At 44.6% G+C, this 24471-nt stretch overlaps 1 protein-coding gene across 1 annotated transcript; it reads right to left on the minus strand.

The window, feature by feature from the left end:
* Positions 1–1340: 1340 nt before the first annotated feature.
* On the minus strand, positions 1341–24191 carry notch1a (notch receptor 1a). Its single transcript, XM_005720272.2, has 34 exons — positions 23945–24191; positions 22678–22759; positions 16102–16364; positions 15660–15998; positions 14424–14546; positions 14107–14340; positions 13859–14014; positions 13543–13728; positions 13319–13432; positions 12653–12766; positions 12320–12553; positions 12109–12219; positions 10773–10965; positions 10505–10650; positions 10276–10389; positions 9540–9659; positions 9266–9418; positions 8946–9174; positions 8640–8841; positions 8395–8548; positions 8106–8290; positions 7440–7572; positions 7074–7331; positions 6870–6982; positions 6190–6761; positions 5660–6100; positions 5383–5528; positions 5054–5267; positions 4850–4934; positions 4596–4758; positions 4168–4466; positions 3911–4058; positions 3713–3810; positions 1341–2805 (listed from the first exon to the last, which is right to left on the minus strand). Exons 1-34 carry the CDS (start codon positions 24000–24002, stop codon positions 1543–1545), a joined length of 7443 nt encoding a protein of 2480 aa, XP_005720329.1. The 5' UTR covers positions 24003–24191; the 3' UTR covers positions 1341–1542.
* Positions 24192–24471: the final 280 nt, after the last annotated feature.

A 24471-nucleotide genomic window follows, 5' to 3' on the forward strand; every position in this document is an offset into this window, starting at 1 on the left:
GTCAGCTCTGTACATGCACCATATTGTTATAAGTCCACTGAAACTTGAAGAGATGTAAATAATGACATAATTCCTTTGTGGCATACTTTCAAATCAGCTATAATCTTCAGCAGATTAGCTAGCAAGCCCACTGCATGAATAGCGATAGTAGCAAACACACATTTATTCTTATCTAGTTCAGTTAACATCATGTTACACACAAATGTTTATCAGCAACCCTAGCAGGCATTTTCTTTTTCAGAAAATAAAGTAAAATTCAGAAAGACACACATTTTAAAGTTTAACAATAGCTTTTATTGAATCAAGACCATTTTTACAAAACATTTTTATTCAGCAAATATTTCTTAGCAAACTACAACTTTGCATGAAGTTTGATTTTGAATTCATTATTTTTTCTTAAAAAAAACACCTTTACCTCTGGATTAGTTTATAAAACGTGACATTTAAACACCTTAAACCACACTCCTTTAAAAGTGCAGGTGATTCCATTAAACATACAAAGGTCCCAGCTTCCTTCACAATTTCTGCCCCACATTTTTTACAAGAGAATTCACACACACATACACTGCGTTTCAAAAAGCACTGGCACTATTTGAAATTGTGGCAAATGTAACATTTCAGTGTTCTACTACAGGTTTGCCATTTAACACAAAACAGGTTAAACATGTAATCATTGATTTGTGATATAAGTATGCAATAAAGAAACAGTCCTTGCATCACGAATGACCACAAATCTATTACTCATTGCCAGCCAAGACTGCTATTCAATAGAATAGGCTCAGATTTACTGAGATGATTTAAACTCATTCTCAAAAGCAGCTCTCAGCCGACAGGACATAGTTGTTCTGTGCTTTAAGGTCCAACATTTTTAAAGTATTATATCTTTGATACCTTTGCTCAGTTACTGTCTCCACCATTATTTTTTACAGAGAATAGTGTAGCAAGCAACATCATGAAAGGTGATGCTTTATGTACAAATCTGATCAAAGCAGACTCTGATAAGACTTAGTGAAATGTAGTTTAGTAACAAAAACTGTGGAAATTAAAAGGACAAACGAGGTTAGAATATAATTAATACTGAAACTTTAAAATAATCTATAATTTTTTTTAAAAAGTACAAACATAAAGCAACCCAAGGATAAAATCTGTCAAGACCGATACGTCAAATATTAAAATAAATCGAGTAAATATACCAACAGATGACAGAAATAAATAGCCAGTGTACACACGCAGGAGCTGTTTTCTGATATACACTCCCTTTTATGGGTTCTAGTCTTCCCATACATAAAAAACAGAACAAAAAAACCCCCAAAACAATAAAAATTTAAAAGCATAAATATAAAAACATCTTTATCTTTCAGGTCAAAAAAGCACATAAATAAATACAAAATTACTAAAATTGTTCTTGTCATTAGTATAAAAACTGAAAATAGAAAAAAGAACATGTTCAGTCTTGAAACAAGTTTTTTCTGTGTCATTCATGGTGAACATTGGATATTTTTTATGTAGTCCACACAAGAGTTCAGTCCATTTTACAAGTTTTTACTTAAACTGGTCTGGGATTAGATTCATCTGCGAGTGGATACTTGTGGGAGGGCTGGAGATGCCCTCTGACCAATCAGACATGTTGGAATGTGGGGAAGAGCTGGACCATTGGTCAGGGGACCCAGGGGAGGGGGTTAAAAATGGGTGGTCAGGCACCTGTAGCTGGTGGCTAGGTGTGTTGTCCATTGGGCCTGAATAGCTGTGCTGAGATGGAGGGGTGAGAAACTGGGTGCCAAGAATCTGGGTCTCCTGCGGCATCACCGTGTGGATGGGCATGGTGCGGCCTGAGCAGTTGTTTTGCTGCATGTCAGATCTATTCAGCTCAACAGTTGGGAAACTCTGGTTGAGGGACTGAGTGGCTGTGGTGTTGTTAGAGTTCTGGTGCTGGAGCTGCCGCGAGTGAGCCTGTTGCATCATGTGAGCGGACGAGCCCAGATGGCTGGTTTGCAGATTCTGGTAGCCCATTATCTGAGACAGGGTGGCAGTACTGACACCATGCAGAGGACCCATCATGTTATGGGTTATCTGTGGTGGTTGGGTGAAGCTTCCTTGCTGGCCTATGCTTGAGTGCATCCTGGAGACCCAATCACACTGCCCCCCTCTGCTACCACCTATAGATGCTGCGCCCTGACTGTTGGGGCTGGACACAGGCAAATGGGAGAGACGGGGTGGGTTAGGATCAAAAGCCATGCAACTCAGATCCTTACCCATGTTCATCTGGCCAGGATGGGAATCTCCATTCCCCTGCAGGTGATTTAAAGACATTGGGGGCGATTGCTGAAAGGGGGAAGCCATGGGAGGCGAGGCAACATCGGAAAGGTAGCCATGGGGTGACTCGAGGGAATCAACTGGTGAGAGGACACCTGATGTGTCTAGCAAGTTACTCTTCCCATCCACTGACTTTTTCTTCTTCAGCCTATTATCTTTGCCGTTGTCCTTTCCTCCTTTTCCACCCGAGCTAGGCTTACGAATCTTCTTGCCCGAAACGTTTGGCTTGAGGTTGCTGAGATAGTCATTGGGAGAACAGAGAGGTGGGGAGAGGGTGGAGGTGCTTAGGGGTGCACTATGAAGCCCAGGACTCCGGACCACGTTGTATTCATCCAGAAGACGCACAATGTCATGGTGCATGCGTTCCTGGGCAATATCTCTGGGCAGCTGGTCAAGATGATCGGTGATCTCGCGATTGGCAAAATGCTCCAGAAGAACTTTCGCTGTCTCATAGCTCCCTTCACGGGCTGCCAAGAAGAGCGGCGTTTCTTCCTATAAAGAAACCAAATATTGAGATTATCATTAGTTAAGGCAGGCCACAAAGTCAGTGTAAATGGGGATTTCTGTTTCAGCAGGAATTCTACACCACTGTAACTACAAACCTCTCTGAAGCCCCACGGCATAATCTGATTTGCACCTCACTAGAAATGTAACTACACATCGCAGTGATGCAGCCCATAACTTTTGTGATTGGCCGGTTCAGTTGATTCCAACTATGCATTTACGGCTGCTTTTTTGCCTCTGTTTTTTAATTTATCAGAGTGAGAATAACAATTACTGAATAAGTATAATGAATAATAATGATATATTAATGTATCACAGATGCTCAGATTTTTAGCAATGTGACTTTTATATATCCTGCATTTAATTGGGTAAAACCATTGACATTTAAAAATAGTTTTTCATGAGAGATCTGGTCAAGAGGACAGCAGAAATTACAACGAATATAACATTAAATTTATAACAAAACAGGCATTTCTTTTTTTTTTTTGCCACACCACCACCAATGATGTTGGCCACTTACGTAGGTTGCAACAACAATTCACTGTAGACGTCTAGTCAGCAGCTGATAACAGTTTTTTTTTTGTTTTGTTGTTGATCTAACTAACAAATCTCAAACAGGACTTTTATACAGTGTTTAAGCTGCTTAAGATTGCCTACCTTTGCTGCATCTCTAAGCTGCTTTTCACCGCATCTCATCTTTTTTATGTGTATGACTTATTATACCTGTTGTTCTTATCAAGGATATACAAGTACATGTTCTAGCAGGGAGGTATGCTCTCCTGGGTGGAAATACCCACTTCTCATTAAACAACACTTCATACACTAGATAATCACTGTAAATGTAAGGACAAAGGCTTGTGGAAAACCGCCATTAAATGCATATCATTTCACATACCTTATTATCTTGCATATCTTTGTTGGCACCATTTTTCAGCAGTACCACAGCAGCCTCCACATTGTTTACAGCTGCAGCCCAGTGCAGAGCAGATTTACCTGCAGAGAGTGCAAATTCGGGGTTTATTATCATGACCCCTAGCACAATAAGCCATTTGTGAAAACTGTAAAGATTGTAGTTTGATAAAACTTTAGCTACCAGATTCATCAGTGGCATTAGCATCGGCGTGACAGTTGATAAGTTCTTCAACCATGCCCTCAACTGCTAAACGGGCCGCCAGAATCAATGGTGTTGTTCCATCGTGCATGCGGGCGTCAAGATCAGTAGCACGGTTTCGGATTAAAATCTGCAAGGACACAAGATGTTTTCTGTTAAATTAATTTAAACTGTTGGATCAAACTGGGACAAACATTGTCCTGAAAATAAAATCCTGAGGGGATTTCCAGGGCATTTACCTGGAACACTCCCTGTGCATCTGCTGCCACGGCTGCATGAAGCGGTGTGCGACCCATGTTGTCCTGAACGTTGGCATCTGCGCTGGATTCCAAGAGGCGTTTGGCAGCATCTGAGCGGGCATAGCGGGCAGCCAGGTGGAGGGCAGTCTCGCCTGTACGGTCAGTCTGGTTATGGAGGTTGGCGCCCTGGTAAATAAAGTCAGAGATTATTTCTGCCGATGGATCCTCTTCCTCTTCACTGTTGCCATTCTCCAGTCCTCCACCGCTGCAGGAGGCGATCATCAAGGGAGTAAAACCATCTGAAAAGAAGGGGGAGTGGATCAGTGAGTATATAAGCATCTTCAGTCAGTTGTAATTCAAAAGATAATTTATGTTTTATTCGTTTGTGACACCCTGACAGAAAAATTGTGAGTTTTCCAGTTACACACCTGGTCCTCTGACATTGACATCCATGCATCCATTCTCTATGTCTCCCTGAGGAGGTGTAGGAGCAATGGATTCAATCCGCAGGTCCGCTGCATCCAGATGTTGCTGTGTCCATTTCCTGTGATCTGTATGATCACCCAAATCCAACATGGCCTGTTCCTCAAACTGAAAGACACACCAGTTAGTGTCAGTGTTAGTATCAGAGATGATAAAATTTAGAATGGACAGCTTTGGTGCAAAGGAAAACTCTTCTTACCCTGAAGCGTTTGCACTCCGGATCCTCGTCCTCCCATTCATTTTGATTGTCATCCATGAGGTTCATGTCCGAGTGTTTCATTGGCCTATTGAAAAGAGGTTGCAGATTAGAGCACCTACAGCAAAGCAAATACAAGTCAAGGAAATATAGTGACCCACTGCCAGTGCCAATAACCTTCACATTCCACTTTCAGAGTGCACTTACTTTAAGCCAACAGAATCCTCTCCCAGTGGCTCGCTGCGTTTCTTTTTGCTTGGCTCCGATGCTTTGAATCCTTCAGGAAACCAGAGCTGGCCGTGCTCTCGTCGCCGCTTACGGGACACCAGAACACCCAGACAGATGAAACCCAGAGCAGCCAAACCGAGGAAGATTATATACATGGGGTAGAGCTCTGAATCAGAGGGAGTGGGTCTCACACCTGGAATGATTGTTTAAAATAAAATTATTTTACATGACTGAAATGCATTGTGTTTGTGTATGCATATATGTGTATATGTATGGAAAAATCTTATGGCTGAAACTGAGACACGTACTTGTGACAGCTTCAATGTAGGGAACATTGAGATTCCCACTGGTGGCCAGTGCTCCAAGGAATGCAGCTACATCTGTGGCACTCTGGAAGCATTCAGTAGACTGCTGGTAACACTGACGGTTGTCAATCTCCAGGTACACCACAGACCTATGAGCAGAGATAGATAGCCACAGTAGCATTAACCTTTTTTAGCCTTTTTGTGATGTGAATACAAATCAGTGTAATTATTTAGTGATTAAATGTTAAACCTAGCTAAAACTCTCTATGTTGTGCCCTACCCTTTGATTTGCAAAGGATCCAACTCTCTGCGTTTCCGGGAGCTGACGATGGATGACACACCCTCTTTAACTTGATCCAAAACACTGGCTGGCATCGAAGACCAGTCAGGCCACCCATCTGCAGAGCGCTTCAGCACATTATGCTTAACAAGGTCTTGCTCATTGCCATAGTAAGGGAAGATCATGGGTTCTCCTTTGGCGTCACGGCGGAACACCACATTAGTGTGAAGGACACTGCTGAGCTCTCTGAGGAAGGCTGAAGAGCGGTTCTTAAGCTCATCTGGTGGGATGTGGACCACAAGAACTAAATGTCCATCAGCCAGTTTCTCTGGCATGTTGTTGGCACAGTCCAGTCCATCCCATTCACATTCTGCGTTGTTGCAGCCCTGGTCACAGTGACCATCAGCATAGTGGTCTTTACAATACTGATCATATAGAGGGCTGAAAAACAAAATAAGACTGGGTTAATATTCTGATACCGTCCCACAAATCTTTAAAAAAAACACCCAAGACATTTCTGTGACACTTACTTGCATTGTCCTTCTTGTCCTTGGCAATCAAAACCATCATAGAGACACCCAGGGCTATTACACTGCCCATCACACTTCCCATCATTGAAGTATCGCCAACACTGTAAAGCAGAGGAGCAGTTTTGCCACGGATCATCAAAATTAAGCGAACAGTCTCCTCCATCCCAGCCGCAGGCGTGGTTGTTGCACACTGAGTTGCAGATGTGGTTTCCTGCAAACTCGTCACACTGTGGAATCTCGCAGCTCATCTCCACCTCCGGAGGTGGGGTGATGTCCCGGCCAAACCCGCCAACGAACGAGTAGTCAAGTATATGGCAGAGCAGACCATTGAAGTTGCTGGGGCAGCTACACTGGAAAAACGGAGGGTCTGGAGTTATCTGACAAGTGCCACCATTGTAACAGGGGTTCGAGATGCAGAGGCTGTCAGTCGGAGTTTGGCACTCAGGCCCGGTGAAGGTTGAAGGACACAGGCAGCGTGGACTTAGGTGGCCTGACACACACGTGCCACCATTCCTGCAATTCAGACTCCCACAGGCACGAGAGTCATACTCGCAGGTGGAGCCAGTGAAACCCTACAGGGGCAGAAATAACACAGACTTCATGATTAGTGTGCTATGCTTTGGTTTAAAAGGACTTTTTAAGTGCTAACATTTAAGTAGACGCTATAATGTTTTACTCACAGGTGGACATTTGCAGACAAAACCATGAGGTGTGTTACTGGCAACAGCACATGTCCCCCCATTTCTGCAAGGTCGCCCTTTGCAGCCATCAAATACCTTGTCACAACGCTGGCCTGTGGCACAGAAGCAAAAAGCATGTGTCAGCTACTCTTAGAAAACATTTAGACTTTTGCTGTACTTTTGCTGCTGATCCACATTCAGTACCTGTATACCCAGTGCGGCATTCACACCGGTAGCTGTTGGTGAGTTGGATGCAGTTGTAGGAGCCTCTGGGGTCACAAGGATCTGACAAACACTCATTGACGTCCCCTTCACAGCGCTCACCTACATAACCCGGTGGGCACACACACTGGTAGCCTCCAATGCGGTCCACACACTTGCCATTGTTAAAGCACTTGGGCTCATTAGTGAGTGGGTCTCTGAAGGGGTTGCAGTCATCTAAGTTAATCTCGCAGTGGACACCTACGGGAAACAGATAAGTTGGGTTACACACCATGGATACCTAGGTATTCATTTATCAAGTATATTTTTTGGAATGTGTGTATGCACATATGCTAAACTATAAGATACCTTGTGTTCCTCTGGGACACGAGCACTTGTATGTGTTGATTAGGTCGATGCATGTCCCTCCATTTTGGCAGGGCTGAGACTGACATTCATTGATCTCTTTTGAGCAGTTCACACCATGGTAGCCAGGGACACACTGACAATAAAAGATATTCAAGCATATTTTGTTATTTAAATGAGAAACAAGTTTAGAGGGTTACCAGAAATAAACAGCCTCTTGATGTATCTATTATATCATATTTCAGAGTGACTATTAAATCCATATCAGCTGCAATCCCTTCAGAACAGTTTGTCTTAATGCCAACCAATCACTTGGTGGCTCAGCTGATTCCCATATGCATCTGCAAATCACTTTGCAACCCACCTCTATCCCAGCTCCTCATTTAATGCTCTAACTGACTTAATCACTGTTATAACGGTTGTATTCTCTGCTACTGCTCTCACTGCTCCCTGCTTTCCATGCATGTTCATGAAGGGGTTGGGAGGTGCCTTACAAGTACCACATATATAGGAAGTTCCCAGAAAAGAGTCATAACACCAAATATAAATCAGTGTCCTGGTGACAATGGTTTATCAAGCTGGCTTAGCTGACAGAGTCCTGTCCAGGACTTTATTTAAGATAACTTAAATAAATCAATTCATCTTTAAATTACTCATATATCCTTTTACCTCACAACTGTAGCCTCCTAGATAATCAGTGCAGGTGGCTCCATTTTGGCAAGGGTTGGGTGAGCACTCGTCCACCTGTTCCTGGCAGTAACTGCCAGTGTAGCCAGCTTGGCAGCGGCAATAATGCGTGTTTCCAGCATCCAGACACTGGCCCGAATTCCAGCACAAGTGAGCCACGTCAACACCTACAATCAAAGACAAACGAGGAGTTTCAGAATGTACAAACTGCCCACCAGACTATAGCAAATTTACTATCAAAAGCTTCACCTTATAATCGAAATGAGCGTACCTTGCTGTTTAGCCGCCACCTCACAGGAAACACTTGGGATGTCACAGTAGAGGCCAGTCCATCCAGTCTGACACTGGCAGGTGTAGGAGGCACCTTGCTGCCAACACGAGCCTCCATTTTTGCAGGGAGCAGAGTCACACCAGCGCACAAGATTCTAATTTAGGATAAAAAAGAGAGAAGGTACTTAGATGTAGTAAAGAAGCCTAGGCATGTGATAAGACAAAGATAAGAGTATTTCTCCCTACCTGACAATTGATCCCTGTGTAGCCATGAGGACAGGTGCATTTGTAGGTCCCATAACTGTCAAGACAAGTGCCTCCATTGAGGCATGGCTTGGAGTCACACTCATTGATATCATATTGACAATAGCTCCCTGTGAATCCGGGTAAGCACAGGCAGGTGAAAGTGTTGATTCCATCCACACAGGTGCCACCATTAAAGCAAGAACTATTGAAACAAGAAAATAGGAAATGTTAAATCCCTTACTTTCCTCTGGGTCAGTTCATCAGAACAGTTTAATAATAATAACAGATTGTAGTGAGGGGAGCTACCTGTCAGTGCAGTCGTTTGTGTTGATCTCACAGTTGATACCGCTGAAGCCAGGTGGGCAGGTGCAGGTGTAGCTGTTCACACAATCGGTGCAGTTGGCCCCGTTCCTGCACGGGTTGCTCTCGCACTCATTTATGTCCTGCTCACATCTGCCACCACGAAACCCGGGCGGACAGGTGCATGTGAAACTGTTGATGCCATCGCGGCACAGGCCACCATTACTGCAGGGATCTGAAATGCAAGAAAAGGAAGTATGATTGCCACTTTTGTTTTAAGTCAAACACAAAGTGGGAACTTAAAAGGCTTTAGATTTGCTTCTTACTTGGTTTGCAGTCATCGATGTCTGTCTCACACTTCTGGCCAGAGTAACCCGGCTGGCACTTGCACTGGTAACCTCCCATGGTGTTGAGGCAAAGGGCGCCATTGCGGCATGGGCTCTTCACACATTCATTGATATCGATCTCACATGTTTGACCTGAAGGGGAAAACAAAAAAAATGTATTGTACTGTTGGGTAATTATATACTAACTGACTACACACACATTCAGCCAAACAATAAAAAAAAAAAGAAAAACACTAGCTGGAAAAATGTATACCTTGCCATCCTTCAGGGCAGATGCAGGAGAAGCTTTGATAATCTTCCGACTCCTTACATATTCCACCATTTTTACATGGCCTGGAACTGCAGGGGGCCAGTAGAGTCTCACAATTTTCCCCTGGTATGACCAAAAAAAACCAACATTGATTGAATCACTCTGGCATTACATAGGAGCTCCTTTTGAGTACCTAACTGCATGTAATAAAATAAGCACCACAGTTTCAGTGACTGCAAAACACAATTTTAAAAGCAACACAACTTTTTTTTAATTCCAGTTTCCATTCCACTTCCTTATTCATTTCCATGACATCTTAGCCAAACAGGAAAGGCCTTCCTGTTTCCTGCTATTGTTTGTTCATAGACAGGAAACAGGACATGGCGGAAGTGGGACTAGTACTCGGAGCAGTGTCCGGGTCTCTGCGTTACATTAGCCACAACGGCCTGTTATTCCAAAAAGCACACACACACACACGCTATTATCCCAGCAAAACAGACGAGCAGATCTTTCCACACAGAGACGCCAAAAACCAGACATCCCTGTCAGTAGCTGCTGGGTGATGTTTTCAAAAACAACACGGAATATAACAATCTAATCCTTTTTCAGTGGAAACTTGGAAGATTGTGTTCATGCTATCAGACCTGTGCAAACAGCTAAAAGCAGGTGCTAGTTAAATGAACAATCCAGTTAGCAGTTGTAATTCTCACAGTGGGAGATAAGCAGTTACATGTCGTACCGGTGTAAGGAAGCAAACAATTGCACTTGTATCCAGCCACATCATCGATGCAAGTGCCCTGGTTGAGGCAGGGGTTGGAGGCGCACTCATTGATGTTAGTTTGGCAATTAGGACCTACAGCAGTTGGAATTAGAGAACACACTTTGGTTAGATGTTGGCCAACAAGGCTCTCCTCATTCAATCTGTGCACGAATAAAAAAGAAAAGTGCAGGTAGGGCCAAACACTGACCTGTGAAGCCAACTCGGCACGTGCAGTGGTATCCGCTGGTCATATCCTTGCAGGTTCCTCCGTTCATGCATGGGTTGGACTCACATTCATTGTTATTGATGTCGCAATTTTGACCGCTCCAGCCAGAGTCACAGGTACATTTGTATCTTTAGTAGAAAGGCTTGTTCAGTAATTGATATATATAAATATATATGTGTGTGTGTGTGTGTGTGTGTGTGTGTGTGTGTGTGTACTTTTTTTTCCTCATACAACCTGGATCCCTACTCACCCATTAAGAAGGTCCTGGCATCTGCCATGTATGCAGGGGTTGCTGCTACACTCATCAACCTCGGACAAACAGGTGGCATCATTGTATCCCTCTGGGCACAGGCAGGTGAAGCTATTGATGCCATCCACACATGTGCCTCCATTGTGACAGGGGTTGATGGCACAGTCGTCAATGTTGATGTTACACATTGCTCCTGTAAGACAGTAAATCTGGTTTTAAGAACAGTGTCACAAACGTTTCTTTTGGATGAACTGAAGTGATCAATAACTAAGCTGGCCATTATCGAAGCCAAACAGCTGGATACTCCCATGTGATATAATTTAAGGCCTTACAGTTTGCTCACTGAGATAATCTGTGCAGGGTTTTTTTTGCATATGAAAAACAAAAAGACAAACTCCCTCAATATTCAACAAATACAATGTGTACCAAGCCTGGTGGCCCCTGGAGGCTCTTTTACCTCTGCTACATTGATTGAATAGGGCCCTGTTGAATAGGCAGAAGGAGCCCCTCAGCTGAATCACAGAGAGGGGGGAGCACACACACACACACACACCACCCCCATCCAGGAGACCTAACCTCACCCAGGGCTGTTTACAGGGACAGAAGGCCAGACTTATTTCACACATGGCTGAGTAACAATTAACCCCACCCCCCTTTCTGATCTCGTACCCGGCTCCCTCCTCCTATGCTCTTCATCAGTCAGGAGAGGAGGGCCCAACTGCCTGATCTTCAGTTACAATAGCCCTCTGTCCCTCTGTGTCTCAGTCCTGCCGTGCCCTCTACACTCAGCACAAAAAGATTTTTTTTGGGGGGGGGGGGGGGGGGCAGCCTTCACATCCACACACACACACATTCCCCATAACCACACATCCATCCCTGGTTTTAGCACAATCACATAACCACTACCAGTCAGAACCGGATCCGTGTGACCTGCCTGGTCTATTTCTTAAAGAGTGCCTGTCACCAAAGTTCTGTATTTTAGTGCAGGTTAGCTTGCTTAGTAAATCAAGTGTTAACTGGCTTGTCGTGGAGACACACTAATAATCATCAGATATGTGATTAAAGGACAGCCTCTCTTTTCCTTTCAAAGTATCAGTTTACAGAGTCTTTGCAAGCTCAACGTCACAATCTTTTCAGACGGGAAACAAAGTCAGTGCTTTGTGTGTGCTGTGTGCATGTATCAGGCTGTGTTCCCTTTCTCTTCTCCTCCGTCCCACATAGGCAACATGACACCATTGTTCCACAGGAATGGGTCCGCCAGCCACCTGTTCTACCTGCCCCTCCCAAAGCTCAGGTGACCACCCCCCTGCACCTGTAAACTCCACCCAGCGCTCACCTGTGTAACCGGGCTCGCATGCACATTCATAGCCATTTATTTTGTCGATGCACTTCCCGTAGTCACAGGGCTTGCTCTTGCAGTCATCCAGGTTCACTTCACAATTGAAACCTGTAGATCAGAATATACATAAGGGCCAGAAAAAAGGTGAAGAAAGTGTAGGCATATTTCACTGGAAGAATTTCAAAGTTGTATAATATTAAAGTCTCACCCGCAGTGCCTTGTGGGCAGGAACAGATGTATGTATTCTCCCTGTCCTGGCAAATGCCGCCGTTCTTACAGGGCTGGCTTAGACACTCGTTGATGTTAGTTTCACACAAGCGGCCAGTGTAGCCTGGGCGGCACTGACAGGTGAAGGAAGCCAGGCCATCCCTGCAGGTGCCATAGTGGCAGGGATTGGAGTAGCACTCATTGATGTCAATCTCACAGTGCTGCCCTGTGTATCCTGTAATGTAGGAGAACAGCTTTAACACCCGCAACTTTTTTCTAAGAAAGACAAACAAGATTACGCAATAAATTAGAAGAAAGGATTAGTCTGGTGTACCTTCAGCACATTCACAGGTGTACTTGTTGGGTCCATCGGTGCATTTAGCTCCATTCTTGCAGGGTGTGCTGGCACACTCGTCAACGTCCACCTGACAGAGACTCCCTGAAAAGCCTGCAGATGCATTTTTTTAAAACAGAGAATTAAACTTCTTTCAATATTGAGAGGAAATATATTTGCAGAAATGCAGAAAATTGCTGAAATTTGCATCTAAAAAAGGCCACGTGGTGCTGAAAGTCCTAACAAATCATTCCACAACACTCCCTTCACCCCTCCTTTTTCGGGCTCTTACTGTGCAGTGAAATCTTTCTTTCAAACCACATCACAATAGTCCACAGCTTACCAGCTAAAAACCAAACCCTACCCCCCCAATTCTGGCGCTAAGCTCTTACACAAACTCTCCAGCCCGCCAAATATGCTAATGTTTCTGCAGCCCAGTCTGTTCTGTCCAGCACACTCGTAAATGCTTCACTGACACTATTAGAAGAAGTAAATCATTTACGTTCAATCGGGGGACTGCATGCACGGCACTCATTTACAGATAGTTAATGATCCACCCTCTTTTCTTAGCTCCCACTGTCTTGCCAAAAAAAGGGAGGGTTAAAATGATACCATGGAAGCTATTTTTGTGGCTGTTTTTACTGTAGTAATCAGATTATTTCTCACCTTTGGGGCACTCGCAGTGGAAGGAGTTGATCTTGTCAATGCACTTGCCATTGTTGAGACAAGGTTGGCTGGCACACTCATCTGTGTTGATGTGGCAGAACACACCCTCATATCCTGAAATGGGAGTTATAGGTCAGGTCACGTTTCTTTTCTTACCACAAAGTAAAGGAAAAAAACATGTCAAAAGAAAAGTAGTCTTCTTGTATTACAAACCGATGCTTTACCTGGCATGCAGATGCAGTGGAACCCTCCGATCTGGTCCAGGCAGGTGGCATCATTGTGGCAAGGATTAGACATGCATTCGTTGACATCCATCTCACAACGAGGCCCTTCATACCCTTGGAGGCACTTGCACTGGAAGGAGCCCTTTGTGTTGAGGCAGCGACCGCCATGCTCACAGGGGTTAGCACCTAAAACATTAAATATGCAAGTTGTAATAAATGTAATAAATCAGTTCTGCGTGTTAACTGCAAAGAATCAGAATCATCAGAGGGTTGTAATCCAAACTAAAGGAGACAAACTGGTAGCGTAATAACATACCCAGAGAGCACTCATCGATATCCAGGTTGCAGGCCGATCCAGTGTAACCTGGGGGACAGGTGCATATTGCCTTGCCATTGACTGGGTTGGTGTCGCAGTTGGAGCCCTTCTGGCATGGGTTGCTGATGCAGGCATCATCAAGGTGGCACAACAGACCTGTAGCCATGGATGTATTACATTTTACTCTCTAAACATTAAGATCATGATATGTCTGCATAGCATTCACAGAGGGGTCACAAGAGCCATACCTGTGCGTCCATGGGGGCACTCGCAGAAGAATGAGGCCACGCGGTCGTGGCAGGTGGCACCGTGGTGACAAGCTGCACTGGCGCAGTCATCAATGTTCTCGCTGCAGTCGTCGCCAGTCCACCCATTTACACAGACGCAGTGATAGCCACCATGCGTGTCATGGCATGTCCCGCCATTCTGACATGCATTGGGCATCAGCTCGCACTCGTCCACATTTTCTGTGCAGTATTGACCTAAAAGAGAAAAAAAAAAGTTGGTATTTATCATCTTAAAATGTTATTGGATGATTTTTTTAAAGCCTTTAAGTGAAAGGTACCTGTGTAATGAGGTGGGCATCGGCAGTTGTAGGTGTTCACCCCGTCCACACAAACACCACCGTTCTGGCAGCTGTGGCCTGGACAGTCATCGATGTTGATCTCACAGTTGTGGCCTGTGAAGCCTGTTGGATTGGCGTGGGGTGAGAACAAACGAGTCAAAATGTAGAAAAGCTCTTGCGACACTTGATTGCGGGTAATAATCAGACCTTTCCTTCCTGCATAAAAATAGATATACAAGCTCGTGGCAGAGCACAGCCTGTCCCCTCTGTTAACATCAAAGGCTTGTGTGGGTGTTTTATAGGCACAATAGCTCCGCTTAACAATCAACCCACAGCTCCACAGGTGCCTGTACTGGTGCGCTATCTAAACGCATTCCAGCAAAGACACCCGCAACTGGCACGCAGCGTGACTTAAAACTTCGACACACAACATCAGTTATTCATCCGCATGTCCAAACAACGGGCTCTGTGCTGACCACATAATGAGACAAAAACACAGGCAAGTTAAAGCTTGATCCAACCACCCTTTTATTTTAACTGATGTGGTGTGCTAGGGATAAGGAGGTAATACTTTCCCTAAGAGTCCGCAATGTACACTGCTACTACTCCAAAGTAAGATTGTGACCTTTGGAACTAACTGTGACCTTCTATGAAAAATTATACAGTACTTTCTAATAAAAATTAGAAAGCATGGTATGAATAATTTAAACATAAGTACTGTATAGGTTTGATGCAAAATCCCTAATTGTTTTTTCTCCTCTTTATTTCCCCACATCTACACGTATGTATTGTGTGTGCACTTTCTACACATCTGGTGTCCTGACTCTTAACAGCAGTTACCACAACATTGAGCAATAAATGTGGCAGACAGGCTGGCAGTGTTGATGTGAAAAACAAGCTATTTTTGCGAGTCTGTGATCTCGTGAATAGGGTGTGTAAATCTATAGGTTTGTGTGCATGTGGGTTTCTCTGCCATTGTAGGGGCTCGCTACCGATTATCAGAAGGAAACGTCTGTGCAACTGCATCCTGCTGTGCAGGCTGGCAGAGAGAGAGGGGAAGAGCGGTGATTCCAGATTACTCCACTCCACCCAATCAGATTTTACTACAACAACAGGCTGGTTTGTAGGTCAACTGATGTAACAGGAAAAACAATTGTGTGTTTTGTTACCACACTAACCATCCACAACTCCACGTGGCAGCTACCATTACTCTGTAAATTCATGTTTGTGCCATACCTGGAAGACAGCTACAGTCGTAAGCGGTGTCCCCCTTCTGGACGCAAGTGCCTCCATTCTGGCATGGTGACGGGCTGCATGGCAGATAGGGGTTCTCGCAGTGCTGGCCTGTGTACTCTTGAGGACAACGGCAGTGATACGAGCCCACCTCATTCACGCATACGCCGCCATTGAGACAGGGAGAGGGAGTCTGGGCACACTCGTTTACATCCTGCTTGCAGGTTTGACCAGTAAAAGCGCGTGGGCATTTGCAGATGTAGGTGGATTCTAAGGCTGAGCACAGGCCACCATTTGCACATGGATTGGAAGCACATGGGTTGGCAGCCTGGCAGGTTTTACCTGGAAAGTAACATAGTAAAAGTGAAATAATCATAAAAAGGGCTTAAAAGAGGGGCAAAAGATTTGTAGTCACGAAACAAGTTTTGAACATTTCCATACATACCAGACCATCCAGGTGGACAGTCGCAGCGGTAGGCATTGAGGGCAATGAGATGGCATGTTCCTCCATTGCGACAGGGGGAGCTCATACAGGCGTGGTTGGTGGGGGTCAGGCACAGTCGGTCAGTGAAACCCAGGCGGCACACGCAGCGGAAATCGAACGTGTTGCTATGGGAAACAGCGCGGCATTCGCCACCGTTGCGGCATGGCGAAGGACTGCAGGGATTTGGATACTGGCACCGGCTGCCTATGTAGTCACTGGGACACCTGGGAACAGACAGCGAAGAGAGGGAGCAGCAATGATTAGAAAAGCATGACTTTTTTTTTAGCATGGGAACAATTATCTAAACAAAAGGGGAGTAAAATGAGGGGTTTGATGTGTAAGGGGGAGGTGTAGAAGGGAACTAAAAGTTTCCCGCCCAACAAAGTCCCACTGCAGTGTGACAGGGATAACATGTTGTTCTAATACGTCTCTCTGGATTAGCTTCCCTCAGAACCTTGAAAATACATTCTGCCGGGACAACAGACGCCACAAAATAGTCTAGCAGTCTAACAGCCTGTTCCCATCTACCTTTCGCCCCCATGCTGTCCATACTCATCCACAATGACCGTAGAGATCAAGGGGAATGTGCCGCTCATGGATGACTGATATGAAGCTCTGCATTCAGGCCCTAAGCCTGCTTCCCTCCTATCCAGACCAAGGACTGTTACTGCTAAGTCACACAGCTCAAAGTGGCTGGTTAGTTGAACAAATTCTCTCATAAATTTCACAAAGATGGGTTCTGCCCACTGTGGTTACAGGGTGTTTGTAAAAAAAAGAAAAAAAGAAAAAATCAATACATTTTGACCAAAGAGTACAAGAAATTGACTGTTTTAGCATTGTGCTAATGAAATGCACAGACATTATTTGATATGCAGCCCGTACATAACACTGCAGTCCCATCTGTCACGTGAGGGAGCATTTAAAGTCACCAGAAAAGTGTTTACATTTGAATCGGGAGGCTTGTGTGACTGTGTGTAGCTGTGACCTGAGTGTGTGAGTGGTTATGTGTAAAGGAGGGCATCTGTTGGCCTCCTAGTATCTCCACAGGGAGCAGGTGCGCATGTTAATGAAGGCAGCTGTTGGTCAGGACTCCTTCTCCTCCCCCATCCTCGTGTCCCCTCCTCCTTTCCCCTTCCTCCTCCCCCTCCCTTCTGTCCCCTTCTCAGACAGGGGTGCTGACAAAGCCAACCTCTCCTCCGGGGACATAAAGAACCCATGTGAAGTCAGCTGTTGCAACTTCTGTGCCTCCAAACCACACGACTTATTCTTAATTCCTCTCTTACTTACCTGTTCCCTTTTTTTTTGTTTATTTCCCTTTTCACATAAAATATTTCCTTCTAGTTTTCTGTACTTTAGCTCTCATTCAGCTTACCATGGGGAATCATTTTTTCCTGTTAAAGGGACATTTTTCTTTTAAACTCGTAGCTGTTTCCCTTTTGCAGATTTCCCCTTGTGTTGCACCGGATTGTTCAAAACTCTATTGTTGACTTAGATAGGTGAGACCAACAGGGAGTTTTTAGCAGGGCCTCTACAGGGAGTCCAGACAGTTGTAATTGGCACAAGATTGTAAAAGCATTTGAGGTGACTTTGAAGTCACCGGGAAAACACACTGAGTGAATTATAAAGGTAATTCACTGCTGAGGTACAAAAATCTCACCCACTATGATAAAAACGAGGTGTTAATAATGGTGTGTGTGTACCATCCTGTGTGTGTGTGTGTGTGTAGTTAACTCCCACGCAAACTGACTGTAATAGACCTTGTTTGTCCTGAAGTCAGAGATAAAGATCCACCCACACGCTGAAAAGACCAGCAGCACACACCACGGCAACAGGTCTCTCCCAGCGCTGCAATGTCCCCTCAGGCCAGAGCAGATGCTTCCCCGACCTCTGACCCTAAACACTTTTGTGACTGTGGGACAGCCCCTTTGCCTTCTCTTCCCTCTCTCCACTCTCCCTGCTGGGCCTGATCTACCATCTGTCACTCTGGGGGTGACTTTATGCTCTGACACAAAACGTGCCCAACTGTGCGCTGGAAATGCCACCGCTGTGGAAAATGTCATGTGAAATGACTGAGGGTGGCGTACAGTAATCAAAGGCATGTATAATGTTGTCAGTCTTGGTTTTTCCTTTCATGATACTTGACAACGTTCCAAGATCACCGACTATTTTTTTTCTCTCTTTTGATTTTCACTCGTCCTTTTGTCTTTATTACATATCTGTTTCTGCCCTTTCCTCCTCATTTGCTTTGTCTGGTTAGTTGATGTTCCCTTGAATGTGTCTCATCATTAGCCAAGATGTGACCCCTGGGGTCCACATCTGTTAGTAAGACCAAGAGCGGAGCAATGTAGCCCAGCTAGAGAAAATGAGAAATGCACTGGATTTGGAAGCCTCTCAAATCCCACTACAGCAATAAAATCCATGAGAGAGAAACACTGTTATATTAAAAGGGTGTATAATAGTCATACAAAGATTGTGCACTCTCAGGCTGTTGAACCTAAAAAGGGCTAAACTGCATAAAGTGTTTATTAAACATTGAATCATGCTCATTTGGTTCGGTAAAATGCGCATTATTGCTTGGAAATCAAACCACCTTCCTAAACAAAAAAATCACTCTCTACAAGTAACATATATCTTCAAAAAAGGGGATCTTAGAAGAATCATTGGACAATAATAAAGCGGTTTCTGTTCCACTCTCTAAAATCAGTGAAGTTGGTAGAGGCGGTCAGAATGAGAAGAATTTGGCACCTGTCTGAATAACAGCACAGCCTGACAGTGAGCTCACTTTCATTCATAAAAGTACGGTAAACAGCCGACGGCATAACTCTGATTCCCTGTGTGTGTGTGTGTGTGTCATGCACCTTGTTCTGCTGCACTCACTTAACAACGCTGTAAAAACATCCCAGCTCACGATCAAAACCAGGAAAAACACCTGCCTGCCATTCCACCTCTTGTGATGATTATCAGTGAAAGCCGATGGAGTAGTCTGGAGTCTATTACTTCAGATTACCATCAAGTCAGGTGGGCACAAGTGTGTTACCACAACATATTCATTCATCATTACTTGTTTGGTCGCTATAAAGGGTGACTCACATTCCAACCAGATAACATTCCCCCCCATGCACATGCAATTACTAGAAATATCAAGACATGCACACATTTTCTGGCTAGAAGAGTTATTTCATTTGATAGCCTCTACTGCTAGATATGAACTTTCAACACCCACTAGAGTGACACAGGCCCTTATCGCTCTGCTCTGACAGCATTGCATCAGCATCTCCTGCTTTGAAGGTTTCCAGATCAGTCTCCAAAGTAGGTGTGAAAAAATATGCCTTTACATTATATATGCAATGCGTTCTCTTCTGGGAGTTCTATATCTGAAAATTGCACATCAACTGTAAGAAGATGGGACCTTTTTTTTTTCCCACCAGCCTCTTTCAGTGCTATATCATGTGGCCCCTGGCATCTGGGGAATGGGCCCAACCAGGGGAGTGGCAGCATTAGAGCTTAAACCCCAAATAAAAAGGCAACACCAGCAGGCACCTTAAACCCACTAAGCACTTGTATGTCCCTGATTCAGGGAGCTGAGCTTTTATAGAGACCTTCCTGGTAATCCTATAGGAGGACAAAAGAAGAGCAGCATTCTTAGAGGAAGAGTGTAAAAATCATTTCAGGTTGTGACTGAGACGCATTATCGTCAATAAACAACACCATACAGCTCCCTTTACTAGCTACATCACATTAAGTGAAATTCTCTCGTCTGGTCTATTTCTGTCAGTGCAGTATTCGAGACATGTGGGGCGACAGTTGAGATGTTTATTCTTAACACTTATCTCTGACCAAAACGGCACCCATTTCAGCAAAGCAGCAATAACAGTGAGTCTGTCACGTAAAGGCCAGACCGAGGGCAACAACCTTTTAACCTGACTTTGCCCTCATTACAGTCTGACAAATGGAAACTAAATTTGACTCACGCTATGCTTGTGCCCTCAAACTTTAAAGTTGCCTACATTAAAAAAGACTGCTGCAGCTTCGTGGGAAACAGGAAGCCCCAGACCTTGAGATAACCTCTTAATTCACAGAATCGCAACCGAGTACTTCCCCACTGCAGACACTCGTTGCTATTTCCGTGTCCAATATCGCCACAATTTACATAAACTCTCCGACTTCCCCTAAAGTTACTCAGTCTTTTAATGTAAAGAGATTTGTCTTCAATCGAGGAAACAGCATTAAAGGTTTTAAAGTTGGTTCCCCCTTTGTTCCTTTTGAGTGTTTCGATTTTCTCTGGAGGTGTATGCTGTCACACGCATTAAGACCATATTCTTGTTCCATTTTTAAAACCAGCATGGGAACCTTACTATCTCAGCCAATCAGTCAACCACACAGCTAGCTGTTATATTTCTTTTAGCTAAATCTAACCTTACTCTACCAAGCTGACTGCTGTGATTGTAGAATGAATTAAAGCTACCATCTTTAGAGGTTTTGACTCTTGTTGAATTTACAGTTGGTTGGGGTTAAAAATCACCTTAAAATCCTTCATTTGAATATCAGCTTGAGAAAAAGCAGATTCTAGTGAATGCAACATGAATAAAGAAGACAAATCTAATCCTTTTCCTGATTTCCTAAAGGTATGAAGTAATATTGGGGGAGGGTGTAATGTTGTTCATCATTGTCGGCATGTGATTCGACTCTCGCACTCGTGAGAACTGTGCCGAAAAGAGGATTCAGATCTGTCTTAACCACTCAAAACTGTGCCACCATATGCTGCATAACCACAAAAGCAGAACATGATTCAGTGGTATCTCCGATAGTTGGTTCTGTGGGTTTGATGTGTTATAACCTGCTGACCTTCCCCTAAACATCACGTGAGGGCGACCGCACAATTTAGATGCCCTCAGCTGAACTCCACCACTGCTTTCCTTTTTCTTGTCACAGTGCAGGCATCCCCTCCTTTCTAACTCAGCCGACTTTCCACCTATGTGTCAGCAGCACAAAATTTAAAAGCGAATTTGATGTGACACAGCATGGCACAAAAATATGGACCACTGCTGGAAGATTCTCTGCTACAGACACTTTACCCTGACCCCCCGAATCTCACAGTGTCCCCATGACTGATAGCTGCTTAGCTTGGCAAGGATGAATGATGAATGAGCGGGAAGCCAGGAGGAAGAGAGAGCGCGGGTGGGTGAAGTGATGCTCTTATCCTGTCTGTTTTTAATTGGACTGAGCAGAGATGAAGAACACAATAACAGCTTTGTGGGATCGGAGGGTGGAGAGAGTTTCTGTGTGAGAGCGTGCGCACACGTGCAGGGCGCTGTGTGTGACTGTGTGTGTGTGCAGAGCGTGCAGATTCACATATTGTGAATTGGTGCCCCTGGGCTACTCGCGTAGGTCCTTCAATAGCTCTCCCTTGTCCCCGCAGACCAGAGGAGAGCCTGCCATGATCACATGCCCCAGGGCAAACCAGGCCACCTCTGAGTTTCTTTCAAGAGGGGAGACAAAATAAAGTGACGCCACAAGTAAAAATCACACATAAAGATGCTTTCAGAAAGGATCAGTTTCCAACTCAGACCAGATAAAAGTTGGTGTCTCATTACATTATATTAAAATTTACAGGAAGGCCAGCTCAAGGGAACATGTTTGCATATTAAAACGTCTCACCCAAAAACATCAATCCACACTCTAAACAAACAGCCCCACAATCTGCCTCCCTGTCTATTCCCACTTGTTCGCCCTCAAATTTCTGCACTTTATTCCAATTAATCTCACTCTCTTGACATCCAATCCAATTACATTTCCCAGCCATCTGGCTTTCAAATGGAGATCACAAGCGGGTGAGGTGGGGGTGGTTGGGGGAGAGAGACATTCAAAACGACGGAGAGAAGCCTTTTGGAGGGTGGGGGGGTATGGCAGGGGTTTGGTGTGTGTTGTGGTGTTTGGGGTGGCTGTGGCATGATGGGAAGCCCCACTCAGATTAGTCACACAGCATTATTCTGACTGCAGGACAATGGGTGACGGGCGGCGGGCGAGCCCCAGCTGTCGCCCATGAAAGAGCAGAAAAACAAGATTTAGGACTGGACGCGTCCTCTCACTTTGCCAGGCGAAGGGGGACTTGCATTCATTAAGGGGCTGATGGGGGGGGGCTTTGTGTGTGTGTGTCCGGCCTCCCCTTTCTCATCTCCCCAGCACTCTGAGGCTGCTCTCTCTTTTCATTTCTGCACTCCTTTAAAGTCTTTTCTTTTCAGGGAATGTGTGCAGAGAGCAATGCAGCTCTCGGAGGGGTACAGGAGCACAGCAGCCCAGAGGAAACTTAAGGGCCTCTGGTTGCTGAGCAGAGAGACCGCTCAAAGGCTGGAATTAAAAGGGGGAATATGTGGCCTCTTTTTCTTCCCCACCCGTAAAGAAGTACCACGATTGCCCCACAGTGCACTACTACAACCATACAAGCTCCAAGTAACACACAAACAAGATAGCTATGGTGTTTCCTCACTGCCTGCAGCAGCATCTTCACGCGTTGCTCTCAGACTCCCTGTTACTTACTTGCATTCACCATTTCCGTTTGGGGTGGCTTCACATCTTCCTCCATTAAGGCATGCCTCGGTAGGTAGAGAGCATTTAAGACCTGTTGAATGCATAAACAAATATATAGATCAAAACATGTTTTACCCAGCACAGTTTCTCTGTGCACACAGGACGGAAATGAGCACACTGGGATTAATCGGGATTAAGCTGCAGGTGAAATCATGAGGGAATTATTCAGCAGTTAAGTTTTGTTTTTTGGGTTGGTTTTTTTTAACACAGCTTTATTAGCAAATTTTAATGCACACGCGTCGTGATTTTTAAATTGATTTGTTCCACAAGTGTCCGCAGGGGATATTGGGAAGCCCGTTCGTGGACACTGGTGAGGCTAGAAGCGCGTGGTGCGTGGCTTTTTTTTTCTTTTTTTTTAATTCAGGGGAGGGGGCTGTGGGGGGGGGCGCACGCTTTTGCGGGGAGAGCGCAGCAGCTGCGGGGCTCAGATGCGGAACAAAAGAAATCGTGGTGCAGCACGAGCCATAAAACACTCTCCTCGGGTATTGTTTACCGGGCAGACGGGAATTACAGCACCTCCTCCACCCCCCGCCAACCCGGGACTCACAACACTCTCCCACACTTGTAGACAAAAGGTGCTTGCAACCCCCCCCCCCCAAAAAAAAAAAATCCGCGTCCCTCCGCACCAACTTCCATTATCTCATATTTTACATGAAAGTGGTCCAATAACAGCTTACAAATAGATCGTTTATTGTCTAAAACTCTGAATATCGTTTTTTTTTATAAAGCATTAAAAATATTTGTTGATAAAATTCTTGATATAAATTTAGAGTAAGAAAACAAATTAAATGTTGTGTTCAGGTAGTTAGCTTTTGATCGTGGTTCCAACATTGCTGCATCTACCGCATAAGCTCAGCTGATTTTAGTGTGACTGCTCTGCAATGAGCGGACAAAATAGCTCGCGACATCTTCATTTAGCGCACACCGGGGGAGCCAGCCAAGCGCACTGCAGCTTCTGGTTTCTTCACTTTCCCACGGCCAAGAGAAGCTGGAAAACTTTCATCGAGATTTATTTATGCAACTTTTTAATACTCCGATCATAATTATACAGCATGACCTTTAAATCACTCAAATCAGTTTAATCGAGTGCCTTTCTCTTCCTCTTTATAATTCACAAACTTCTCTAAAGCCCACTTTAATTGTTGCGAATATCACAGATAAGTCTCGGTCATGCTCTGTGGCAATGCACGCTCAAAAATAAATAAAAATTGCTTACCTTGTGCGATGGCGATTGCTGGAATCAGAAATGTTAATTTCACAAAGAAACGATACATTCCTCCTCTTCAACTTCACAAATGTTGTTGACTCCCGCGTTGGGTTCGCATAGATCCGCAGTTGATGAATCCAGGTGTTGTCTTGAAATAAATATCCAAGAAAAAAAAATGAAGGTAAATCCAACAGCGAGAGATGGGTGAGAGAAAGTCTTCAGCTGGACTCAGTTCATAGATGTTAACCTGCTGCCTTCTGAGTTCTCAATGAAATCGGTGGGCAACTCTACAAGTTCCTCCCACTATTCCTCCACACCTCCCCTCCTCCCACACAGGACGAAATCACGCTTCCCCTCTGGGGGGAAGAAACAGTGTCCCTCTCAAAGTAAACTTAGTAATAGTAAACAGCAGCATTTTATAGGGATTTTTAACCATTTTCTTTGCTTCAGTAAAGCTTGCATCTACTTCCTAGCCTGCCAAAGAAACATACTTAAATTTTCACTCATAATAAATTGAGACAATGAAAATCAAGATA

Source organism: Pundamilia nyererei, unplaced genomic scaffold, assembly GCF_000239375.1.
Source record: "Pundamilia nyererei isolate P.nyererei 1_Seehausen unplaced genomic scaffold, PunNye1.0 scaffold00002, whole genome shotgun sequence".
NCBI lineage: Eukaryota > Metazoa > Chordata > Actinopteri > Cichliformes > Cichlidae > Pundamilia > Pundamilia nyererei.